The following is a 21,912-nucleotide window of genomic DNA, read 5'->3' on the forward strand; positions in this document are numbered from 1 at the left end:
ACGACCATCGAGCAGCTACGAAACGAGAGGGACGAAATTATCGACGATTGCGATGCGATACGTGATCATATGACTGAGTATTTTACCAACTTGTACGCACGGGGCCGTGTAGACGAAATAGATGGAACGGGCTTCGAATCTGGAAGAGTCATCCCCGAACATGACCTGGTCAATGAAGCGTGCATGAGCGACATCACGACTGTAGAAATACTCTCTGCAATCCGAACAAGTGCATCGAAAAAATCCCCAGGTCCCGACGGGCTTCCTAAGGAATTTTACTTGCGTGCGTTCGATGTAATTCACCGTGAATTGAATTTAGTTTTGAATGAAGCGATCAATTCAAACCAAGGGTGGAACTGGCGGCTCTTTACTGCTACCCCAATGTGTCGCTGGTTCTAAAAAGTACACAACCATACAAAATTCCGACCAAACAATGGTGAAGGCGTAATCAATTTTCTAGAAAACATCCATTTTGGGAATTAAGCCGAATTTGCTGATCAAATTGCCAACAGCGCACTGCAGTAGCACGTAGCAAATATTTGCTTGCAAACAAAATCTTACAAGTGCATTGATTACCTGGAATTTTGCGAATAATATTTTTTACTTTTCCGCGTTAAGCCTTAAAACTGGTTCTGGACTTAGGTTGGCGGCTTTTTAATTTTACTCCCATTTGACAGCCGCCCTCCACCCTTGATTCAAACTTCCCGACACAATTTGTTGATGGAGTAATAGTGTTGGTGAAGAAGCGCGATGCTGGGGACTCCGCTCGATCATACAGACCAATCAGTTTGGTCAACTATGATTATAAAATTCTAGCTCGAATACTGAAAGCAAGGCTTGAAAATGTGATGAGCACCCACAACGTCCTAACCGAATCACAAAAATGCTCCAACGGTAAGAGAAATATATTTCAAGCCATTCTTGCAATAAAAGACAAAATCGCACAGTTGAAAGCATGTCGACAGACGGCCAAATTAATTGGCTTCGATCTCGACCACGCATTTGACCGTGTTGATCAAAGCTTTTTGTTCAACACCATGCGTGGAATGGGATTCAACACATCATTGGTGGATCTTTTATCCAATATATCTGCAGCTTCCTCGTCTCGTTTGCTAATTAATGGCCATCTCTCAGCAAGCTTCCCGATCCAACGGTCGGTCCGCCAAGGGGATCCCCTATCAATGCACTTGTTCGTGATCTACCTACATCCCCTCCTACAGCGGCTGGAACACGTTTGTGATGGTGATTTGATCGTTGCTTACGCTGACGATATCAGTGCGATTGTTGGCAGTGTGGAGAAGTTAAATGCGATGCGTGATCTGTTTCGTTGCTTCGGACGTGTAGCCGGTGCCGTTTTGAATGAAAACAAAACGACTGCAATCGATGTCGGCCTGATTGACTACCCTATCACTGTGCCGTGGTTACGCACTGAAAATACAATCAAGATTCTTGGTGTGTACTTTTGCAACTCGGTACGGGGAATGGTCACGTTAAATTGGGATAAAATCGTTACCAACTTCTCAAGGCAGGTTTGGCTCCATTCGATGCGCTGTTTGACCATGCACCAAAAATTGACCCTGTTAAATACGTTTATATCAGCGAGGATGTGGTACATGGCTGCCCACTTGACTCCAACAGCTGCGCATATTGCAAAACTGACTGCTACGATGCGAAGATACATTTTTCGAGGTGTGCCTGCGATGCAGCAACTGGCGCGCAGCAAAGTGGCCGGTGGAGTGAAACTGCATCTCCCAACGTTTAAATGCAAGTCTTTGCTGATTAACAGGCATCTAAACGAGATTGAATCCCTTCCTTTCTACAATTCCTACATCAACCCAACAAATCCCCCCCAACCCTTTTCCATCTCAGATCTTCCCTGCCTCAAAATAATCCTCGACAATCTTGTAAATTTTCCCTTCCAAATCCGCCAACACCCCTCCGCCGATCTCATCCATCGCTTCTATGTGGAACAAACGGAAAGGCCCAAAGTGGAAACCGAATACCCAAACGCTAACTGGTGTCGTGTATGGGCAAACATCTGGATGCGTGGACTCTCATCATCGCAGAAGTCTGCTCTATATATGTGGACAAACCAGAAAATACCACACCGACGGCTACTGTTCAAAATGCGACGGACAGACGGGGAGCAATGCTTGTACTGTGCTGAGCGAAGTGAATTCCTGCAGCACAAATTTTTCTCTTGTCCTAGAGTTAATGATGCGTGGAGAGTACCGTCAAACGGGGTAACTTGCAACAGGGGTGAAACTTGCAACATTTCGACATGTAACTGAATTGTCGTTTCGTTCAGCATTGAGTTGAATTATTATAATTTATTCCACCGTTCATTGATCCTAGGTATACATCAGAAGAATTTGGCGAGGGTTTGGGTATTGTTTCTTTTTTGGTTGGTTTACTGGAGACGAAAATCATATTACACGTTAGACTGTATGAAAATAATGTTGAAAAACGTTCCCTGTACCACATAAACGGTAGAATTATGTCATTCGAGACATTTGCCATCAGTTACAGTACTTTTTTTTTTTTTTTTTTTTTTTTTTTTTTTTTTTTTTTTTTTTTAAGGCACTCCGTGCTCGTGGCCACTACTGTGCCGGAATCAGTTTATCTGTATCTTCCTTACCGATACAGTTCTATTTTTAACTAATCTATATTTACATTTGCTTTCACTCTCTTCTGCTCTTTTGCTCTCACACCGAGCAGGTAGGAGAGTGCTCTGCTGTTGGTCCAATCGATTTCCATAAGCCATAGTCCATTTTGCTCTCACGGTGGTTCGTTTTGCCGTGTTCCTGAGTCGTTTGAGGCTAGCTGCCTGCGAAGTGGGTCAGTTTGTCTCAGTCACCATCTGAAACTGACGGAGGATGGATGAGCTCCCCTCCTAAGCACGGTCCTCCGTGCGGCGTCTTCTGGTGGCTGGACGGGTTATTTTTTGGAGGGGCTGGGAATTGAATCCATGACCTTCCGCTTATGAAGCGAAAGCGTAACCTCAAGGCTACGGACCCCCCTAGTTACAGTACTTAGTAGTGTACAAATTGACAATATAAAAGTTTTGATAATTTAATGCTTATACACTATAAAAATTCAAAAACGTTTTTGACTACTCTTGTGGGGTAACTTGCAACAGCAATTTTGATCTAATTTTTTTATATTTCTTGCCGTTTGACATCGAAAACACATGAAAAGGCAAAATTGAACATATATTTGTTCAATTACATTTTTTTTGTACCTCAATCAACTCAATACACGTTTGGTACTAAATATTAGAAAATATACATGAAACGCATTATTATTACATTTAATTTTATTTTCTTCATGAAAGTAATGAATCATTTTGAAAATCTGTATGAAAATTGACTTTCTTTAACTTTGGGAACTTTCTGGATGAGATATGATGAAATGTATGTCAAAACACTAACAAAGATCATTTTTAGCCAAACATATTAATATGTGATTTGTCGCTTTGAATTGAATATGTATAAAACAAATAAGTTATGTGAAGTATAAGCTAAAATACCATTGTATTTGTAGAAAAGTTGCATTAAAACGTTTTAATGACTTTCTAATAACTGTCAACACTTATGATATGCTAGATTTTCCTCGTCTGGACACCCTATGCAATGCCAATAGAGTTTTCAATCGAATTGATAATATACTCATAATTCAATCAATAATAATTACTTTTCTGAAAGTAGAATATGCTGTTCCTTATTATTGTCATGTTTTCACTGCAGAAGAATATAAAATGATCATAATAACACGATATAGGATATGTTTTTGATAGTGTATCTCAGGTAGCACCGTGTGTTGCATGTTACCCCACATCAGGTGTAGCATAAAAAATGCATATTTTTCGTCTCTCCTGATCTCACAAAACCAAATCTCGAAAACTTATTCAAACAGTCTCAAGTCAAAAAAGTGAATAAACTTACTTTATTGATCCTACGTGTTTCGCAGGCAAAATTCCATATGTTCCACTCCTACCCAACTAGATTTTTCACTTTTAGAATGTTTAATTTCCGGATTTACAAAACGACGAAAGTAAGATTTTCAACTTTCGCAACCTAACCACTACTTTCGCCGCCCCGCTGTATAGAGAGACAAAGTGACTTAACCGCGAATCAAAACAAAACACTACTTGAGCCGATTTTACACTGGTAGAAAAACGTCGAAAGTAACTGTATGAAACGGCTTATCATTTTGTTATAATTATTTTTGTTGAAAATAATAGAAACTACCTAGTTTTTGAACGCGATCTGATTGAATGCAAAATTTGAGCGATGTACACGGCGAAAAAATGTTAAAAAGGGGATTCATTTTAAAACAGTTTTAGAAGACAGGTTGTGATTCTTCTCAATTAGTTTTCTCAAAACCGTATGGAAGTTACTTACGTCGATTTGAAAAAGTAATCGAGAAATTTTCAAATCGACGTAAGTAACTTCCATACGGTTTTGAGAAAATTAATTCAGAAGAATCACAACCTGTCTTCTAAAACTGTTTTAAAATGAATCACCTTTTTAACATTTTTTCGACGTGTACATTGCTTAAATTTTGCATGAATTTTGCTATGAATGATCATAGATATTTTTTTCATGGATTCTGTTCAAATTTCATCAAAGAATTTCTTCAAAACGTCTTGTAGGACATTATTCAGAAATTGTTTTTTTTAGTTATCTTAGCAATTTATCAAGAAAATTCTAGGAAGAATGTTATCAACAATATAGGAGTTCTTTCAGAGATCCTGTAGAAATTTATCAAGGCATAGTTAGAACTCACACAAGTTTCATCTGATGTTACTCTAAGATTTACTTTCGATATTCTTCGCGGATGTTTTTAAAAATCTTCTCTAGAACAATCTGAATAATTTCCTTGACATTTCGCTCGAGACATCCCTATATTAATGACTGGAAAAAAATCTTTAAAGAATTCCAAAATCAATAAAATGGAGTACTTGAAGAAATTTCGAATTCTTGAAGGTCTTCTTAACGGGAATGTTGGAGGACGTCCTAGTGATATCAATGGAATATTTTTTTTGGAGAAATTGAAACTTCATTGAAAATTGTCTGAAACGATGTTTGGAGGGATTCTTGATGGAGTCTCCGAAGTAATTTCTGTGAAAAATTCCAGATAGCATTTCTGAAGGCATTTAAAAATTTGAAAAATATAAAAACAATCTTCTGAAGAGATCTTCGGAGTAATATATGAATGAAATCTATAGTAATACCAGTACTAATACTTGTAATGTCACAAGGAATAAAAAAAAAGAAATAATCTTATAAAAATGTATGTTCAACTTAGGAATCAAACTCTCATGTCGTGGTTTTTGTTAGGTGTCTTTTTGTACTCGTAATTCATGTAAGAACTTGTTTTGCTCCATAATTGTTTTTTATTCAAGAAGAGGTGTCAAAATTCTTATTTTGAGAACGATCAGTCCTGATTTCCCCAAGATATTATCTAGGAAAAAATACCAAATGCTCCCCGAGAAATATTCTGGGTACGTCGCTGATGTTCAAAAATCTGAATTCTATTTTAAAGAAATGGCTATTTTTTTCCTTAAGATTGAATAGACTTTTTTATATCTGGCTTTTATGATTAAGGCACTTTCAGATCATTTGATAAAAATTCTTGTTTTTCGTGGACATTAAATAAAAATCACCAATATTTTTCTTATGTTTTTTACACGTTTAGAACAAAACAGATTGTTTTTTTTTATTGAATGCAAAAATACTTTAAAATTCATTGTTAGATATTAGTTTAAGTACTATATTTGAAAATGAATTTTTAGTCATCTAAAATTCGTCAATCTTTTATGTATTTTGGAGAATTTCATAGATCTGGAATTATTTTTTGAACCCTGGAAAAACCTGGAAATATCAGGGAATTTCATTTATGTAAATGAGTAGACACCCTGATACTCCAATATGTACCCTTTCTTGTAGATAGGGCGGATGAGGCCATCCAACCAGCCGGTGGGCCATTCTTCATCCTCCCATACCTTCAGAAGTACTCAGTGGATCGACTGGTAAAGCTGCTCACTTCTACGCTTGAGAAGCTCGACCGGGATCCAATCCTTCCCAGCAGCCTTACAGTTCTTCATCTCGTTGATAGCCTTGTTAACCTCTCCTATGGTCGGTGGGTCCAGCTTGATCGTCATCATCAATATTCATCCTGTTCCTCGCTACATTTCCATTTTCAGCGTTCAACAATTGTTGAAAGTGCTCCTTCCACCTGGCAGCCACCGCCGTTTTATCGGTCAGCAAATTCCCTTCTCGATCATTGCACATTGCGGGCACTGGTACGGTATTGTGCCGCGCACCATTGACCGCTGCATAGAATCTCCGCATATCATTCCAGTTCATGCTTTCTTGAGCGACAGTTACCACACTTTCTTCGTACTGCCTTTTCTTTCTGCGGTGGATTCGCTTTTCTTCGGCTCTCGCTGCCACTCTGGCACTCTTCATCGAAACAGTCTTTCCGTCTTCGTCGTTGACCAGTGCCAATCACTTTCCGCGCCATTGTTGTCACAGCTTCGTGGGTAGGGTCCCACAGGCTGTCGACGTCTCCAGCAACGTTGATTCTTCCCAACTGCTCGTCTAGTTGCTGACGGTACTGCGCAGCTAGCCCATCAGTCGACAAGCGTTGTATATTGAAGCGCAGCGTTCTGTTTGTTGTGGAACTCGTGACGCAGGATAACCGCGCCCGAATTTTATGTGCCTATTCTGCGCGGCGTGTGAGGTGACACGAGTCGAATTAGGTGACAATTGTCGACTCGCTCCCATTTGATTAACATTAGTCGTCTCACGTCACTCGCGGCGAGAGCAAGTCGTCTCGACTCACACGCCGCGCGGAATAAGCACGTTAGCTACAATGAGATAATGATCCGAGTCGACATTAGGACCTCGGAAGGTCCTGACATCCATGACATCTGAGAAATGTCGCCCATTAACCAGCACGTGGTCTGTTTGGGAGCAGGCATCGCCACTCGGCTGGCGCCAGGTGTTTGCGGATGTTCTTTCGTGCGAAGTAGGAACTGCTGATTGCCATCCCTCTAGCAGCAGCGAAGGCTACTATTCACAAGTCATTATCATTGGTAACGGAATGAAGGCTTTCCGTTCCAATGACGAGTCGGAAGACATCTTCTTTCCCGATCTGCGCATTTGCGTCGCCGATGACTATCTTGACGTCTTGTTTTGGGTACTCTCCGTAGGTCTTATCCAGGCTCTCATAGAACTCATCCTTCATGTCATCGGGCTTATCGTTCGTTGGCGCATATTGGCTGATCAGGCTGTAGTTGAAGAACTTGCTTTTCATTCTCAACACACAGATTCGGTCGCTTACCGGTTTCCACCGAATAATTCGCTTCATCTGCTTCCCAATCACTATGAAGCCATCTCCACGTTCTGCTCTGTCGCCACCGCTGTAGTAGATGTGGTACTGGAATGATGTGTTGGCAATGGGGTCCACCGCTCGGAATTCGCGTTCTCCGGTTCTCGGCCAGCGTATTTCCTGGATAGCTTCCACGTTCACGCCGACAATCCGCAGTTCACGAGCCAGGAGCCCAACACGCGCGGGTTCATTCAAAGTTCTCACGTTCCAAGATCCAACTTTCCAATCGTTGTCCTTTATACGTTGCTGGTTATGTTGCCGCAAAATCAATCCGTTTGCCCTACTTTTGCCTTTCTTGGTTGGTGAAGAGTTTTCAATAGGCCACCTTTCTTTGTCTCGATCTCTCCGTATCTCGATGGTCCCTTCGATATCAAGATGTGGAGAGGCGACTGTATACCAAGCTATCAGTACATGTTTTGACAAATGTTAAAATATTTCGCTGCCAGTGAATGAATAGGCAAGCGCTAAATAAAACGAGAGATATAGGGATAATTCTCGTTCAAATTCTAGATTCAAATTGATCAATCTTATTTTTATATTTAACCTAACCTATGCTTACGTAAAAACACTTCGTACAACGCACAGAATTTCTTCTCACATATGACTCACTAATCTACGCGGTTTACATGTAGAATCATATAAGAAATTCCCATGAACCAGGTAAACGGAGATCCGTACACACTTAAATTATTTCACCGATCTTAGCGAAACAATTTGCCGGGAATCCAAGAGCTGAGAATTCGGTAATTTTAAATTAAATTTTTAATTATTCTACCGAGATTTTGGTAACATTCGTTTTCGGAACCGTGCCAAAGTTGGTTTCCTAAATATCCTATGATTTCGCATTAATTATGAACAATGTTTATAACAAAAAGTGTTGTAAGATGACTTTATAATTCAATGCTGGAATAATTTTACATAAAAATTAGCCTTAAAAAGATCGTTTAATTTTGGTATGCGTTGTTGCCATAATCTTACATAGTATTGATTTTTTGCTGAAGTGGAAAGAAATATTGTGAAACCTCCATAAGTCGATTTTCTGCTACTCGTCATCGACTCGTAGAACCTTACTTAAAACTAAAAAAAATCAAGGCAGGCTTGGGAAAAGTCGCTAGTTTTCTTTTTTTGTGTACCTTCGATTTCTGGACAAACATGGAAAGGGCCATAGTAAAATAAGCGTAATTCAATACTTTAATTCAATTGCGCTCTTTTATCATTCATTCCTTAATATCTAGGCTCACAGTGACACATCTTGACAGCAGAATTTCGTACATAAATTTTGTATCGATTTCTCCCTCCCAGGTTACTATTATCAGGGCATACCACATATATAGATTTATCTGTATTACACAGATATTTTTAATCTGGCACAGGAGAGTAATGTTTGCGTAGAATAACACATCCTTGAAAAAAGCATGCCTTTTTGAAAAAGTAGAGATGTTTGAAAATCGTTAAAAAATTAACGTATCGCCTTAAATTCGAGCCTAATTAATAATTATTTTGAATATTGCAAAATAGTTTGGATCACACAAGCATGATCGACTATAATCATAATTTGAAAGTATAAATGTACTTTGTACCATATTTAAACTAAAGTTGGACAAACTACAATTTTGGTCAAGCACTTCCTGTCCCCCAGTTTAGGACAGCTTGATTTGTTATATGATATCTTTGTATTTTTTTCATCAGTGTCTCAAAATACATTCATTTTTCATGGATTTCGTTTTTCATGGTATTAAACATGCATTAAAAATAAGAAGAATGAACATTCAGAACAACATCGTAAAATGTGTTATTTTTCATCATATATGTAAGTGGTTTTTAATGGTCATCTGGCAAACTAACGAAAACTTAAATTGTTTTTGGAAAAGTTGCAAATGCATTGAACTAGCTATGAAATACTATTCCTGGAGTAAACACATTCGATGATGTACAAATTTACAGAAATCGAGCCATTTCCAGATTGTGTCCGGTATTGGGAGCCACCTTTTATGAATGGCCAATTTGGTACTAAAATGCATCATCAAAATGGAATGTCAAAATTCATATTTATATTTTCAAATTTATTTTTGTACGCTACAAAAATTATAATATTTATTATAAATGGGTAACAGGATCACATAAAAGCAATATTTGTTTAGTTATGAAATTAGTGGCTTAAGTGTCCGGTACTGGGGGATCTCCCCCTTTGTGTTGATCCTTACCGTCTCGTAGATATATTCCAGTTCCTTGGTCTTTCTGAACACCCAGCGAGTCATCCCCTAAACATCGAATCATTCGTTCCAGCATAAGATGGCAGTGTTTCACCACATGATCCACAGGATGCAGAGTCTACCCCTCAGCGAATACGGAAAGACCAAGGAACTGGAATATATCTACGAGACGGCAAGGATCAACGTATACAAGGAAAGGACGATAAAAGCTACACACTTGAATTATTTCACCGACCTCATTAAAATTTTTCGCCGAGAACCCAACAGCTGAGAATTCGGTAATTTTCAATGCCGAATCTCGGTACTTATTTTACCGAGATTACGGCAATCCAATTTTTTTGCCGAGATCTCGGCGAACATTTCCGAGATTCGGTAAACGGCTACCGAGATATCGGTAAAAGTTTTACCGAGAATCGTCAAACTATTACCGAGATATCAGCTGTTGGGTTCTCGGCGAATCCGTTTAAGTGTGTATCATCGACAAAAAGGGAAGAAAGCAAACTAAACACCATCATTCTAAAAAATCGTTATCCTGAGATATCCGCGATCAAAATATTGCATGCTCGCGTGGCGAAATTTCAAGTTGAATGGCCTATCACCTATGTGGCCTAAGTGATAGGCCACCCAAATTTTGATCGCGGAAAGCTCAGTATGACAGGCCCAAGCCCGGCAAAAAACAGTTACACAAGCAGTCGCACTGGTGTACTCAGTAGACGCGTAAAAGTTTAAGTTAAAAACACTATGGTTTCGAATACTTACCGTTCTTTTTTTTTAAATGTCTTCTTTACAAGCAAAAAAGAGTGTAGATCTTGGATAAGACCAACACACGGATCAATTCGAATGGAATTTCAACGTGGTTTTCGACTTTTAGTAAAGTGAGCGTACTCAGTACACACTAAACACACTACGGTGAATTTCACCGTAACCTCAACAGCTGAACAATTCGGTGACATAAAACACCGTATTTCGTCGGAATTCAACGGATTACGGTGATTTTTTACCGAATACTGTAAAAATTTACCGTACTCCGTTAATTTATTTCACCGAACTGCTCAGCTGTTTAGATTTCCAAGGAATCCGTAAAATAATGCAAGTGTGTAGGTACTCTAGGGCGATTGATGGTGGGTTAATAAAACAATTAAATTCATCTTACTGTTACGATCTCGAACTCTTGAACTGGTTACAACTTCTAGAGTTAAATTTAGCATTAATTGCATTAAATTTGAAATCAACGAAATCCCCATACAAAATTTGAGTGTTCGGAATTTGAGACAAAACGATAACAACTGCAGGCAGTCAATCATTTAGTCATGTTCGAGAAAAAAAGCTACACGCAGCGAACTGGACTATCGAAATTCATACATTTTGCCTTAAGAAAGGTGGAACGATTATTGCAATGGGCCTACCGATCGCAATGTTCTTGGTTCGATTCCAGGTTGCCGCGTAAACATTTTTTGTTTTCAAAGTTTGAATTCATAAGGCAAATTTATGAATATCAGCCCGATTCCTTGTGGCTAATTTTCATAAGGGGTTCTTATGTATTTCGATACTCCATTTGCCTGAGTGTTCTCTTCAAATGAAGTAATATTAAATCAAGCTCTCCTGGAGCAACACATGTTTGTAATTTTAACACATCATGAAAAATCGTTTTGCTCTGATTTCTACTTCATTTAGTCAAATTTCACGATACCCCTATAACAGAACGTTTTTTTTATGAACTTCTTGCACTTGGTCCACTCTGATTGAACAATTCCTAGGAAAATAACAATCATCCAATGCTTGCATGGTCAAACTGGGTGCATATCTCTAAGATTAACAGATTATTAATATCCTTCGACATCAGTATTGTAAATTCTTCAATAATCCATATCTTCAATCCCGAAATCAGTGGCATTAAGATAGCTTGAAAATTAGGGTTTTGCAGGGCCAGGGCATTGAAGACCGGAAATATCCATATACGTTTAGTCAGAGTGGACCAAGTGAAAATCTTGAGTGCCAGCCAAAACATACTAATCCAAAAAGCGGGTTCTAGGACTTTCCTTACATACACCTTTAAACTATCAAAAACTTCAATCGGACTCTGGGATCGACTCAAAAAATGCAGTAACCAATCAGTTAATTGCTTTTTGACACTTGGTCCGCTCTGTCTGCACAGAAATTGTTGCAATTTCTGACCACCCATCCAAATATGGTAAATGGTCAAAAATAAAAATCAATTGCATTGAATCAAGTAAAATTTATATTGATTGATAAGCAGAAAAATAATTCAATGTCGAAAAATCTGATAAATCACTTGAAATGTGTTTCATTTCCTCGCATTCCTCAGCGCGCTGATCATGTTTGCTGTTATGGTAGTAAGCACTTGGTCCACTCTGACAGCATACTTAGGGCATATAGTCTAGTAACTGTCCCAACATATATAGTTTGTCATCCGACAGCTCGATACAGAAAGAAAGTCTGCATACTTCTATCGATTTTTATTGATTATCCAAAGTAAATTTGTTACATATCTCTCGCAGTTTACAGCATTCATCAAATCTGATCAAAGTGAATTGGAGGTAGGGTAATTTCCCATCTAATTAAAGAATAATCCAATTTTCCCAAGTTTTATACTTGGTCCCCTCTGACTTAACGTCGACCATTTATGTTTCATGAAATAATGAACAAAGAAGAAGAAATCAACCCAGGAGCAGTTTTTCAGGATGTGTTGAAATTACGCACCTGATTTGTTGGTCCAGAATAGTTTGATTTTGTGTGAATCGTACTCAAGTTTGTGTAACTTCGTTTAAGCGTGCAAGGCAGTGATATGATACAATGAAGGCTATTCGATATGCTAGAACTAAGTGTTGGTTCAAATATATATTTTTCAATAAATGGTCACAATATGATGGTTTCTAACATTCTTCTCTTGATGCTAATAGAGCGTGTTTTACTTCCTTGCGGTGCTAATAGAACAGCACTTTCTAGAAAAGTGGCACAAAAACGATTCAATATTTGGGAATTGCTAGAAATGACGTCCTACTAAGCTTGGTCTGTCCTATCGTTTGCCGAGGTCATTGTAACGCGATGCGATTAATTGACTACCAGTTCCCTGAAATACTGTTCACGGTTTGTTTCCTCTTATGTTAACTTGCTGACTGCTGTAATCACTTCTATATTTTTCATTGTTATCTTAGGCACTTTCTACAACATTTTTTATCGGTGTTGTACTTGACACGTTTTTTAAAGTAATAAAAGATGATGGTCCTGACGAAAACAATACACTACGAAATATTTTTAAATCTAATTACAATTTTACATAACAATAATTGATAAATGGCCAACTGAATTTCTCTGATTTTAAACTATAGTAACACTGGAATATTAATATAATATCGTGTGTGTACCAGTTCAACGTGTATGAATCAAGTATTGAATAAAAACCAATTCCAATGGTACTTCTGGATTGCACTGCACCTGGTCCTTGTTAAAGCTATGCTACCCAGCTATAGGCCGTAACTTAAAACCTGTCTGTCCATAAGTGCGCTGCAATTACGATGCGATGACCACTACATGGAAAACGCCTATTGGTCATATGTTATAACTAAAAATTTACGGAAATCAACTCCTTCGATAAAACAAGGCATTTTAGGGGTTTTAGTGTTTCAATCGTACATAAATGTGGTGAATCCGTCTCAAACTTGCTTATCTCGACTAATCACACAGAAGATTTGCCTTTAGATCGGTTCACATTTGACAATCGTGTTAAAATAGACACACTCGACAACGTGCACGCACAAGTGGTGTAATATGTTATTGCTTTTCAATCGTTGAACAACGACAAAACTCAATCGCACTCGGCGCAATGATAAGGTTCTCTACAAGTAGGTGTAACAGGGTTCTACGCAGCGGGGTCCGATGTCGGTTTTGCTAGGCGTTCGGGTTCTGAACTGTCTAAGGTTCAGTGTCCTCCGAATTCGCGCAGCTCGCGGTTGCCCAACTCCAGTGGGGGGCGATAGTTGTTGACCACCTTGCCGTACTCGAACGTCTTGTGCAGCGAATCGTCACAGGGACAGTCTTCGCGGGCATCGTAGCAGCGCATCTCACGGAACAGTTCCAGCTGGTCGTGGGATACCTCGATGGGCTCCTTGAACAGAATCCAGGTGACCGACTCCGAGCACGGTGGAGTGGTCAACGAACCGTGGTAGGTCCAGTAGGCCTTCGTTGCCGGCAAAAGGTTGGCCGGATCCATTGGCTTGTTGATGGTGACCTGGGGAAGAAAGGAAGAGGACAACCATATTAGTGGAAACTTGAATCTGTGCGCATTGTACTCTCGTGCTGTGCGTATACGAATTCTTTGCTGAGGAAAATTTTGAACCAGTCTATCCAATTCTACAAAAGCAGGTTTTTTTTCTGTGATACTTTTTATACTTAAGATCATACCTCTAGCCCAGGCTCTTCGAATCAAGTGAGGAAGCAAAGGGCGCCGCTAATCGTGATCAGTATTTCCGAATATGGTGGATTTAGAGAGAAAATCTTGAATACTATTAGGGGAATCAAGGTTTCCTTATAAATAGCGATAAAATAACTGCCGCATTTCGCCGGAAACCCTTAAAGATCGCGAACTATTTCACAAACATCTTGAACAAAAAAGGCACAAATATTTTACATGCGACAAAACTACACATTTGTTCAAGATTGCCTTGAAAAGTCTCATGTGTCATATGATTACACTGCGAAACTTTGTCTCAACCACCAAAATACCGCTATTTACTAAATCAGGGGGTCTAGTTTTATAGATATTGACTGTTGAAAATGCAAAACTTGACTATTTCAGCAAACGTGCATGCAAGTTTGTCAGTTTGTATGGTAATTTATTCGTATAATTTGCCACACAATTCAAACTTCGTGTGTAAAAGAATTATTAACAACAGTTCTCAATACTTTCGATGCTATTTTTTTATGCTTTCGAAAACTATTGAACTTTGCCGAAACAGTTTTTCATAGAACTTTGGCGACCTGTAGCTAAAAATTGTGACGTGCTGGAACATTTTTGAGAACAGCATCAGATACAGCAACCCCAAATCTACTAGAGACACATAATTTGATTCTTGAGATACGCAAAAATATAATTTTGTTACGCTGTGTTATAAATCACATGTAAAATAATGATTTATTTATTTATCGACAAAGTCGTGGGAGAGAAAGGGTTAAACTAATTTTATAACAACGAGGGATAAAATGGAACAACCTTGAACGGACTTTGTAAGCATAAAACCGACCGACTATATGAGAAAAACTGTCCCACCTACATTTTTGGTCATTGGGTGCGATGACGTCGAGCACATTTTCGTTAGTGACTTGAAGGTTATCTTTTATCAATAGAGATGAAACTGCAACAAACTGGAAAATTTTCCTTAAATCTAGTGCAACTGAAATTAAGTTTTCCGCCAGAGAACGCAACGGTAACGTTGGAACAGTTTTTGGATCACCCTAATAAAAACAAAAATACCTTTATGTCTAAAAAAAAACGCAGGTTTAATGTATTTTAATAAATATTCGATTTACAAAACTTGAACAGCACCATATCACTTTCGATTTTCTGCGGAACATTTTTATTTCTGAACAAAAATACTTCCGGTGGTTGTAGTCTCTTCTCTATTGGCAGGGCTGGTGGCAGGTTTCTTTTTAGAAACATGGTCTCTATTTTAACGTAAGTTTATAAAAAGTCTCCATTTTCAATGGAAGGTCGCTAAAGTCTCTATTTTAACCAAAATTTCTACAGGCTACAGAAAAGCCTCCAGAGTCTATACAGGTTCAACAGGTTCTTCAAGAATTTCGACTCGGATTCATCGAGGAAAAGCTAAAGGTATTATACTCCTGCTTTGTTCAGACATTTTATCTAGAATACTTTCTACAAGGATCTCTCCAAAAAATCTTCTAGAGATTCCTCTACCAATTCTCGCAAAAAATCTTTCAGTGATTTTTCAAAGGATGCTTGGAGAAATTTCTCCAGAATCATTGAGGTCTCCAAAGCTACTAAGTCCATTAAATTGCTCAGATTATTACTTTGATTTTTTTTACAAGTCTAAGATTTTCTCCAAATAGTTTCCCAAGCACAAAAATTATGGATAAAAGGGCATGTTTTGGTCTAAGCAGCTCACTTTTTAAATTATAAACTGAACTTCAGTTCACATATAATTTATTTAAGTTGCTTAAAAAAGATGTTTACCATAAAGTAGGGATAAAAATCGGCTCGAATTTGTTATGAACTTTCTAGTTGTTGATAAGTACATGAGTTACTTTTTCGAGAATCATGTTCTGTGAGTACTCGTTTTGCTCTAAGATTCAGCGATATAGTTTCTTTGGAACTCAAAATCTACAAGAAGAGAACTTTTGAGTGCACTGCTTAAGTAGAATCCGAACTTTTAATTACATGAGTTTCTTTTAATCCTTTACCCGAATTCTACAGTAGCTACTCTAGGAAATTTTTCAAAGATACCAAAGGATAAAAAACCGACTATTCCAGAGTTCAAAAAATAACGACTATCAGAAGCTCAACGCATCCCGCAACGGCATCGTGCCGCTAGCCGAGATGTGCAGGGAAAAGGATGGGAGCATCTTGACGGACGAGTTTGAGGTGATTGAAAGGTGGAAACAGGACTTCGACGAACACCTGCATGGCGCTAAGAGCACAGATAATCAAGGTCGAGTCAACGGAGGAAATGCCTTCGTCGGTACTGTGGAGGATGGAAACCAACCAGCCCCTATTTTGAGCCAGGTTGAGGATGCCTGAACTCATAAAGATGGGCCCAGAGAGGCTGACCAATTGTCTGCACCGGCTGATAGGCACAATCTGGGAAACAGAACAGCTACCGGAAAAGTTGAAGGAAGAGGTAATATGCCCCATCTACAAGCAGGGCGACAAGTTAGATTGTGAAAACTTTCAAGCGATCACCATGCGGCCTACATAGTATTATCACAGATCATCTTCCGTCGTCTGTCACCTGTAGTAAACGAGATCGTGGGAAGGTATCAAGCCGGCTTCGTTGACGGCCGATCGACAACGGACCAGATCTTTACTGTAAGGCAAATCCTCCAAAAATATCGGTCCCAACGCATCACCTTTTCATCGATTTCAAGGCGGCATACGGCAGTATCGACCGCGTAGAGCTATGGAAAATCATGGACGAGAACAGCTTTCCCGGGAAGCTCACGAGACTGATAAGAGCGACGATGGAAGGTGTGCAAAATTGTGTGAAGGTTTCAGGCGAACACTCCAGTTCGTTTGGATCCCAGCGGGGACTACGACAAGGTGATGGACTTTCTTGCCTGTTGTTCAATATTGCGCTAGAAGGTGTTATGCGGAGAGCCGGGCTCAACAGCCGGGTTACGATTTCTACGAGATCCAGTCAATTTGTTTGCTTCGCGGATGATATGGACATTGTCGGGCGAACATTTGAAAAGGTGGCAGACCTGTACACCCGCCTGAAACGCGAGGCAGCAAAATTTGCGTCCAGGACAAAGTACATGCTAGCTGGTGGAGCGCGACAGGGCTCGCCTAGGTAGCAGTGTTACGATAGACGGGGATACGTTCGAGTTGGTTGAAGCGTTCGTCTACCTTGGATCCTTGCTGACGACTGACAATAACTTCTTCTCCTTCTCTCTGGCGTTACGTCCCAACTGGGACAAAGCCTGCTTCTCAGATTAGTGTTCTTATGAGCACTTCCACAGTTATTAACTGAGAGCTTTCTTTGCCGATTGACCATTTTTGCATGTGTATATCGTGTGGCAGATACGAAGATACTCTATGCCCTGGGAATCGAGAAAATTTCCCTTACGAAAAGATCCTCGACCAGCGGGATTCGAACCCACGACCCTCAGCATGGTCATGCTGAATAGCTGCGCGTTTACCGCTTCGGCTATCTGGGCCCCATAATAATGACAATAACGTTAGCCGTGAAATACGGAGGCGCATCATCAGTGGAAGTCGGGCCTCCACAAAAAGCTGCGGTCAAAAAAGATTCACACCACGTACCAAATGTACCAGAACGCTCATAAGGTTGGTAGTCCTCTACGGGCATGAAACGTGGACGATGCTCGAGGAGAACCTGCAAGCACTTGGGTCTTTGAACGTCGGGTGCTTAGAACGATCTTTGGCGGTTTGCAGGAAGACGATGTGTGGCGGCAAAGGATGAACCATTAGCTCGCTCAACTCTACGGCGAACCCAGTATCCAGAAGGTGGCCAAAGTTGGAAGGATACGATGGGCAGAGCATGTTGCAAGAATGCCGGACTGCAACACAGCAAAGATGGTGGTGAACCCCACTACCGAAGTGAATCAAAAGTGCCAGGAATAGGATCCGGCTCCCTATAATAATTTAATTTTACTCTGAAGATCGTTACGCCCCACACCCCTCTATTAGTCACACCTCTTAGCGGATTAGCATTCGAATAGTAATATATTTCACACAACAATCTTCTAAGCTGGAGAGAGCCGTTGCACTCGTGTGCATTCCAGTTTAATGCAAGCCACACAAGCTCTCTAAATAATTTGCATTCACGGCATGATGCATTTTTTTTTCTCCCGTGGTATTTGATGAATTAATTGCTTGGGACTCTGCTTCAAAGTGTTTACGGCACTCGAGAAGAATGCATGGCGCGTGAAAGATTTCGCTGCAATCGATCAGATTCTTCCTTCGGATATTGGGCATTCAATTGACGCTCCAAATTGGGAGATAATCGCACCCTTATGAGTATATGCGGGAAGGAAATGGAAATGGGCACTTCCCACACGTAACAGACCTTAGCCGTGCGGTGGCTACCTATTCCATTTCTATGATTATTTTAGATGACAAGCACAAGCCGGGCGTTTATTTGCTTCCAAGTCGTTACCATTTTTATGGGGGAAAATGCTTTGGTAATTGCCGGTAGGTAATGGAGAAGCGTGATGCACCTTACAAGTGGCGCGTGTTGCGCTTTTACGATATTATAACTAATACTTATCTTCAAGTGATGGAGTGACAGGAAATGATGGCGTATCAATTTTGTTTATTTTATGTCCTGCGTCCAGCAAGCTTAAAGTTTCATTCTAGATATTGTTGCCCCATATTTGCTGATTGATATTCTTTGCCACGTTTTTTATCTAGTTTTTTTGAAATAGCGTGAGCAGCCACATTTTGGAGAACCCCATACCATTCTACTCTATTCCACTAGGAGCCGGATCCTGTTATTGACACTTTTGACCTCACTTCGGCAGTGGGGTTTTTTGAAAGCTACTGAGCATATTTGCTACAATATGCTTCGCACTGAAGCGCTTCTTATGGCAAACTTTAATTAAAGTAAGAAAGAAGCACAAGCATAGCTTTTGAAAGAATTTTTTTTTTTACAAAATCTTATATTTCTATAAGAATTGCATTGATTTGATCAACAATTGTAGATTTTAACATTTCCATTTATATTTTTCAAAAACTGTTGATAACAATAAAAGTTAAAACGCGTAACAAAGCAAATAGATTTGCATAAGGTTTTAAAAGCAGAGTTAAACTACCGTAAAACGGGAGGTCTTTGATAGTGCGTTGGGTTTTTGGAATTGAACCTTTCTGCCAAGTTCTACAAGTCATAGAAACGTCGAAAGTCGATATAACAGTCACATGAAACGCTTGATTTGTTTGGAGGACTGTGAGCTGTATTAACGCCCGTCATCGTAATCATCGTCATCATCGAAACTTCAAAAGCAGTTTTTCTGTTCAAAACTGAAAATTATTCGACGAAAATGTGTTCACCGTGTTGTGGTTGGAGAATTGAATGCAGTGAACATTTTTTCCTGTAAATTTTCTTGACTTTGAACGAAAAAACTGCTTTTGAAAATTCCGAAATCGATGACGGATCCGGCCCCCTTAAGTGATAGGGGCTGTTTATCAATATAAAGTATTATGGATTCTAGATATTGAAAACGTTACAAAACATTTTTGTTCGAATTGATCCCATAATACATTCATCTACAAAACCATTAAACAATATTGATAAAATTTGTGAGTAACTTGTAAAGTTAAATGTAAATTTAATTGAAATCATAACACAGACGAAAACTTTAAAAAATTTTACCTTAGTTTCGATTTTTTTATACTGCTTCGCGACTAAAAATGGGTCAACCAACGTGCGAAGTTCGGGTTTTGACCAACTTCGCCGTGTCGCGAGTCACTTCGCTATAGTGCGCATCTATGCCCTCCACCGTGTGCATTATGCGCACTATTGAGAATCGAGTTGCGACGCGGCGAAGTTGGTCAAAAATCAAACTTCGCACGTTGGTTCACCCATTTTTAGTCGCGAAGCAGTATATTAGTTTTATAAAAAATACTCTTTTGCAAATAAATGGAGTGTTTAGGGATTATTATTATCCTCTCGCTAAATTACTGAACTCATTCGATTCATGCTGTAATATATATCAATATACCTTTGGCTTGTTTCGTGTTGTTAAACTGCATTGTAAAAGTTAAGTTTTGTAAGTCATTGAATATCATCAATAATGACCGATCTTGAAATTTGGTAAAACTGGTAGGAAAATCAAAACGTATAAATGTGAATATGGGGTTTTTATTGATACTATTGTCCAAATTCGTTCGATCACATTGGTGAAATGCTTGGAAATAGGAATGATACTCTTACTTGGAAATGGTTGGAGCTAGGCGCCGTCCACAAATTACGTAACGCAGTAGGCGGAGGGGGTGCACTAGGTGGTGATTTAAAGGTGGTCCAAAGACAATGTAGGGGTATATGAAAATTATTATGGAGAAATTTTGAGTAATGTTCCAAACACGCTAGTACTGTAATGTAAGTAGAAATTAATCATCCCATATTGAAAACTCATTCTTCAAACCTCAATGAGGGATGTTGATCTGAAGTTATTATACAACCATTTTAATTTTAATGGATATAAGGACATTTTTTTAGAAACTTATGATGTATTAAAATTTAAAAGGTTTGTATGATCCCTCCGAAGTCTGTTGAATTCAAAAATTGTTTATGTTGAGATAATTTTAATAACAGATTCGAAATCAGCGGTCCGAAATCTATCGAATCTTTTGCAAATGGTCAAAGTGCATTTAATTCTGTTTCCTAATGTATTATACATATTGGCATTTGGGTTTATCCCAAATTGTTCTGTATTGTTAAGTATTGTTAACTATTGTTAAGTAACGATTATTTCAAAATATGTAATACTTACTTTGTCGCCCTTGTGTGTGATGAATGGCAACAGCTTTGCAATGGTATCCAACTCCGGGTGTGGCCTGCCGACCTGCAATAAGAAAAAAATAAAACATACATATAGGAACAGGGTTTATCTGTAGGTTTAAATTTAAAGAAAATCTTTGAAATATTTCACAGCTTTGCGGTAGCGTTTGGGATGGTACACAAATTATGTCACGCTAAATTTTGACTTTATCGACCCCTTCCCCCCCTTTGTCACGTTTTTTGTATGAGTCCTTCGAAAGTTTTGTAAGGGTTGTCATGCTTGGCTTGACCCCCTTCCCACACTTGTAGCGTGACGTAATTTGTGCATGACCCCTATGTGGATATAAACCCAAAGTCACTTTTGACGAAGGTGATTGGATTACAATGTTAGTCTGGTCGTGCATTCGTGCTCAAGCTTAATTATGGCACATATAGAGATCATATTGATAAAAAAGACAGTACAATTTTCATTTGCGATTTTTATTGGCCTCTTATATTAGCCTATTTAGGAAAATTAAAACTTTCAAGCAAGGTAGAAACTTTGTTCACTGAATTCCTTGATCAAATGGGTTATTCTCCCTAAGTTTCAGCTAATGGTTGTGCCCTCATGGAAACCTTGAAATGATCTATTTCTTTATATGTGTGTCTTCAAAAACTTGAATAACGCATGGCAATTATAGTCACATGTCTCTCTCTCTTTCTGGCGTTACGTCTCCACTGAGACAGAGCCTGCTTCTCAGCTTAGTGTTCTTTATGAGCACTTCCACAGTTATTAACTGAGAGCTTACTATGCCAATGACCATTTTTGCATGCGTATATCGTGTGGCAGGTACGAAGATACTTTATGCCCTGGGAAGTCGAGAAAATTTCCAACCCGAAAGATCCTCGACCGGTGAGATTCGAACCCACGACCCTCAGCTTGGTCTTGCTCAATAGCTGCGCGTTTACCGCTACGGCTATCTGGGCCCCCACATAGTCACAAGTAATGAGACTGAAAATGCAAAAATTGGCAAAAAAGGCACTCAGTTAATAAATGAGGAAATGATCATAAGATACTAGTGTAGCTATTCCCAAAAGAAAAAGTATAG

General features: G+C 39.2%; 1 protein-coding gene across 1 annotated transcript in view; it reads right to left on the reverse strand.

Annotated features, from left to right (window-relative positions):
• Positions 1-12,442: 12,442 nt before the first annotated feature.
• LOC5565700 (carbonic anhydrase) overlaps positions 12,443-21,912 on the reverse strand; it is a 54,682-nt gene continuing 45,212 nt past the window's right edge. Inside the window, exons 3-4 of the mRNA XM_001649993.2 lie at positions 20,817-20,888; positions 12,443-13,860 (exon numbers count right to left, since the gene is read on the reverse strand). Of these exons, the coding sequence (XP_001650043.1) occupies positions 13,552-13,860; positions 20,817-20,888 (381 nt within the window). The 3' untranslated portion in view covers positions 12,443-13,551. The remainder of the gene's footprint in view (positions 13,861-20,816; positions 20,889-21,912) is intronic.

Source organism: Aedes aegypti, chromosome 2 (assembly GCF_002204515.2).
Source record: "Aedes aegypti strain LVP_AGWG chromosome 2, AaegL5.0 Primary Assembly, whole genome shotgun sequence".
NCBI classification, from domain to species: domain Eukaryota; kingdom Metazoa; phylum Arthropoda; class Insecta; order Diptera; family Culicidae; genus Aedes; species Aedes aegypti.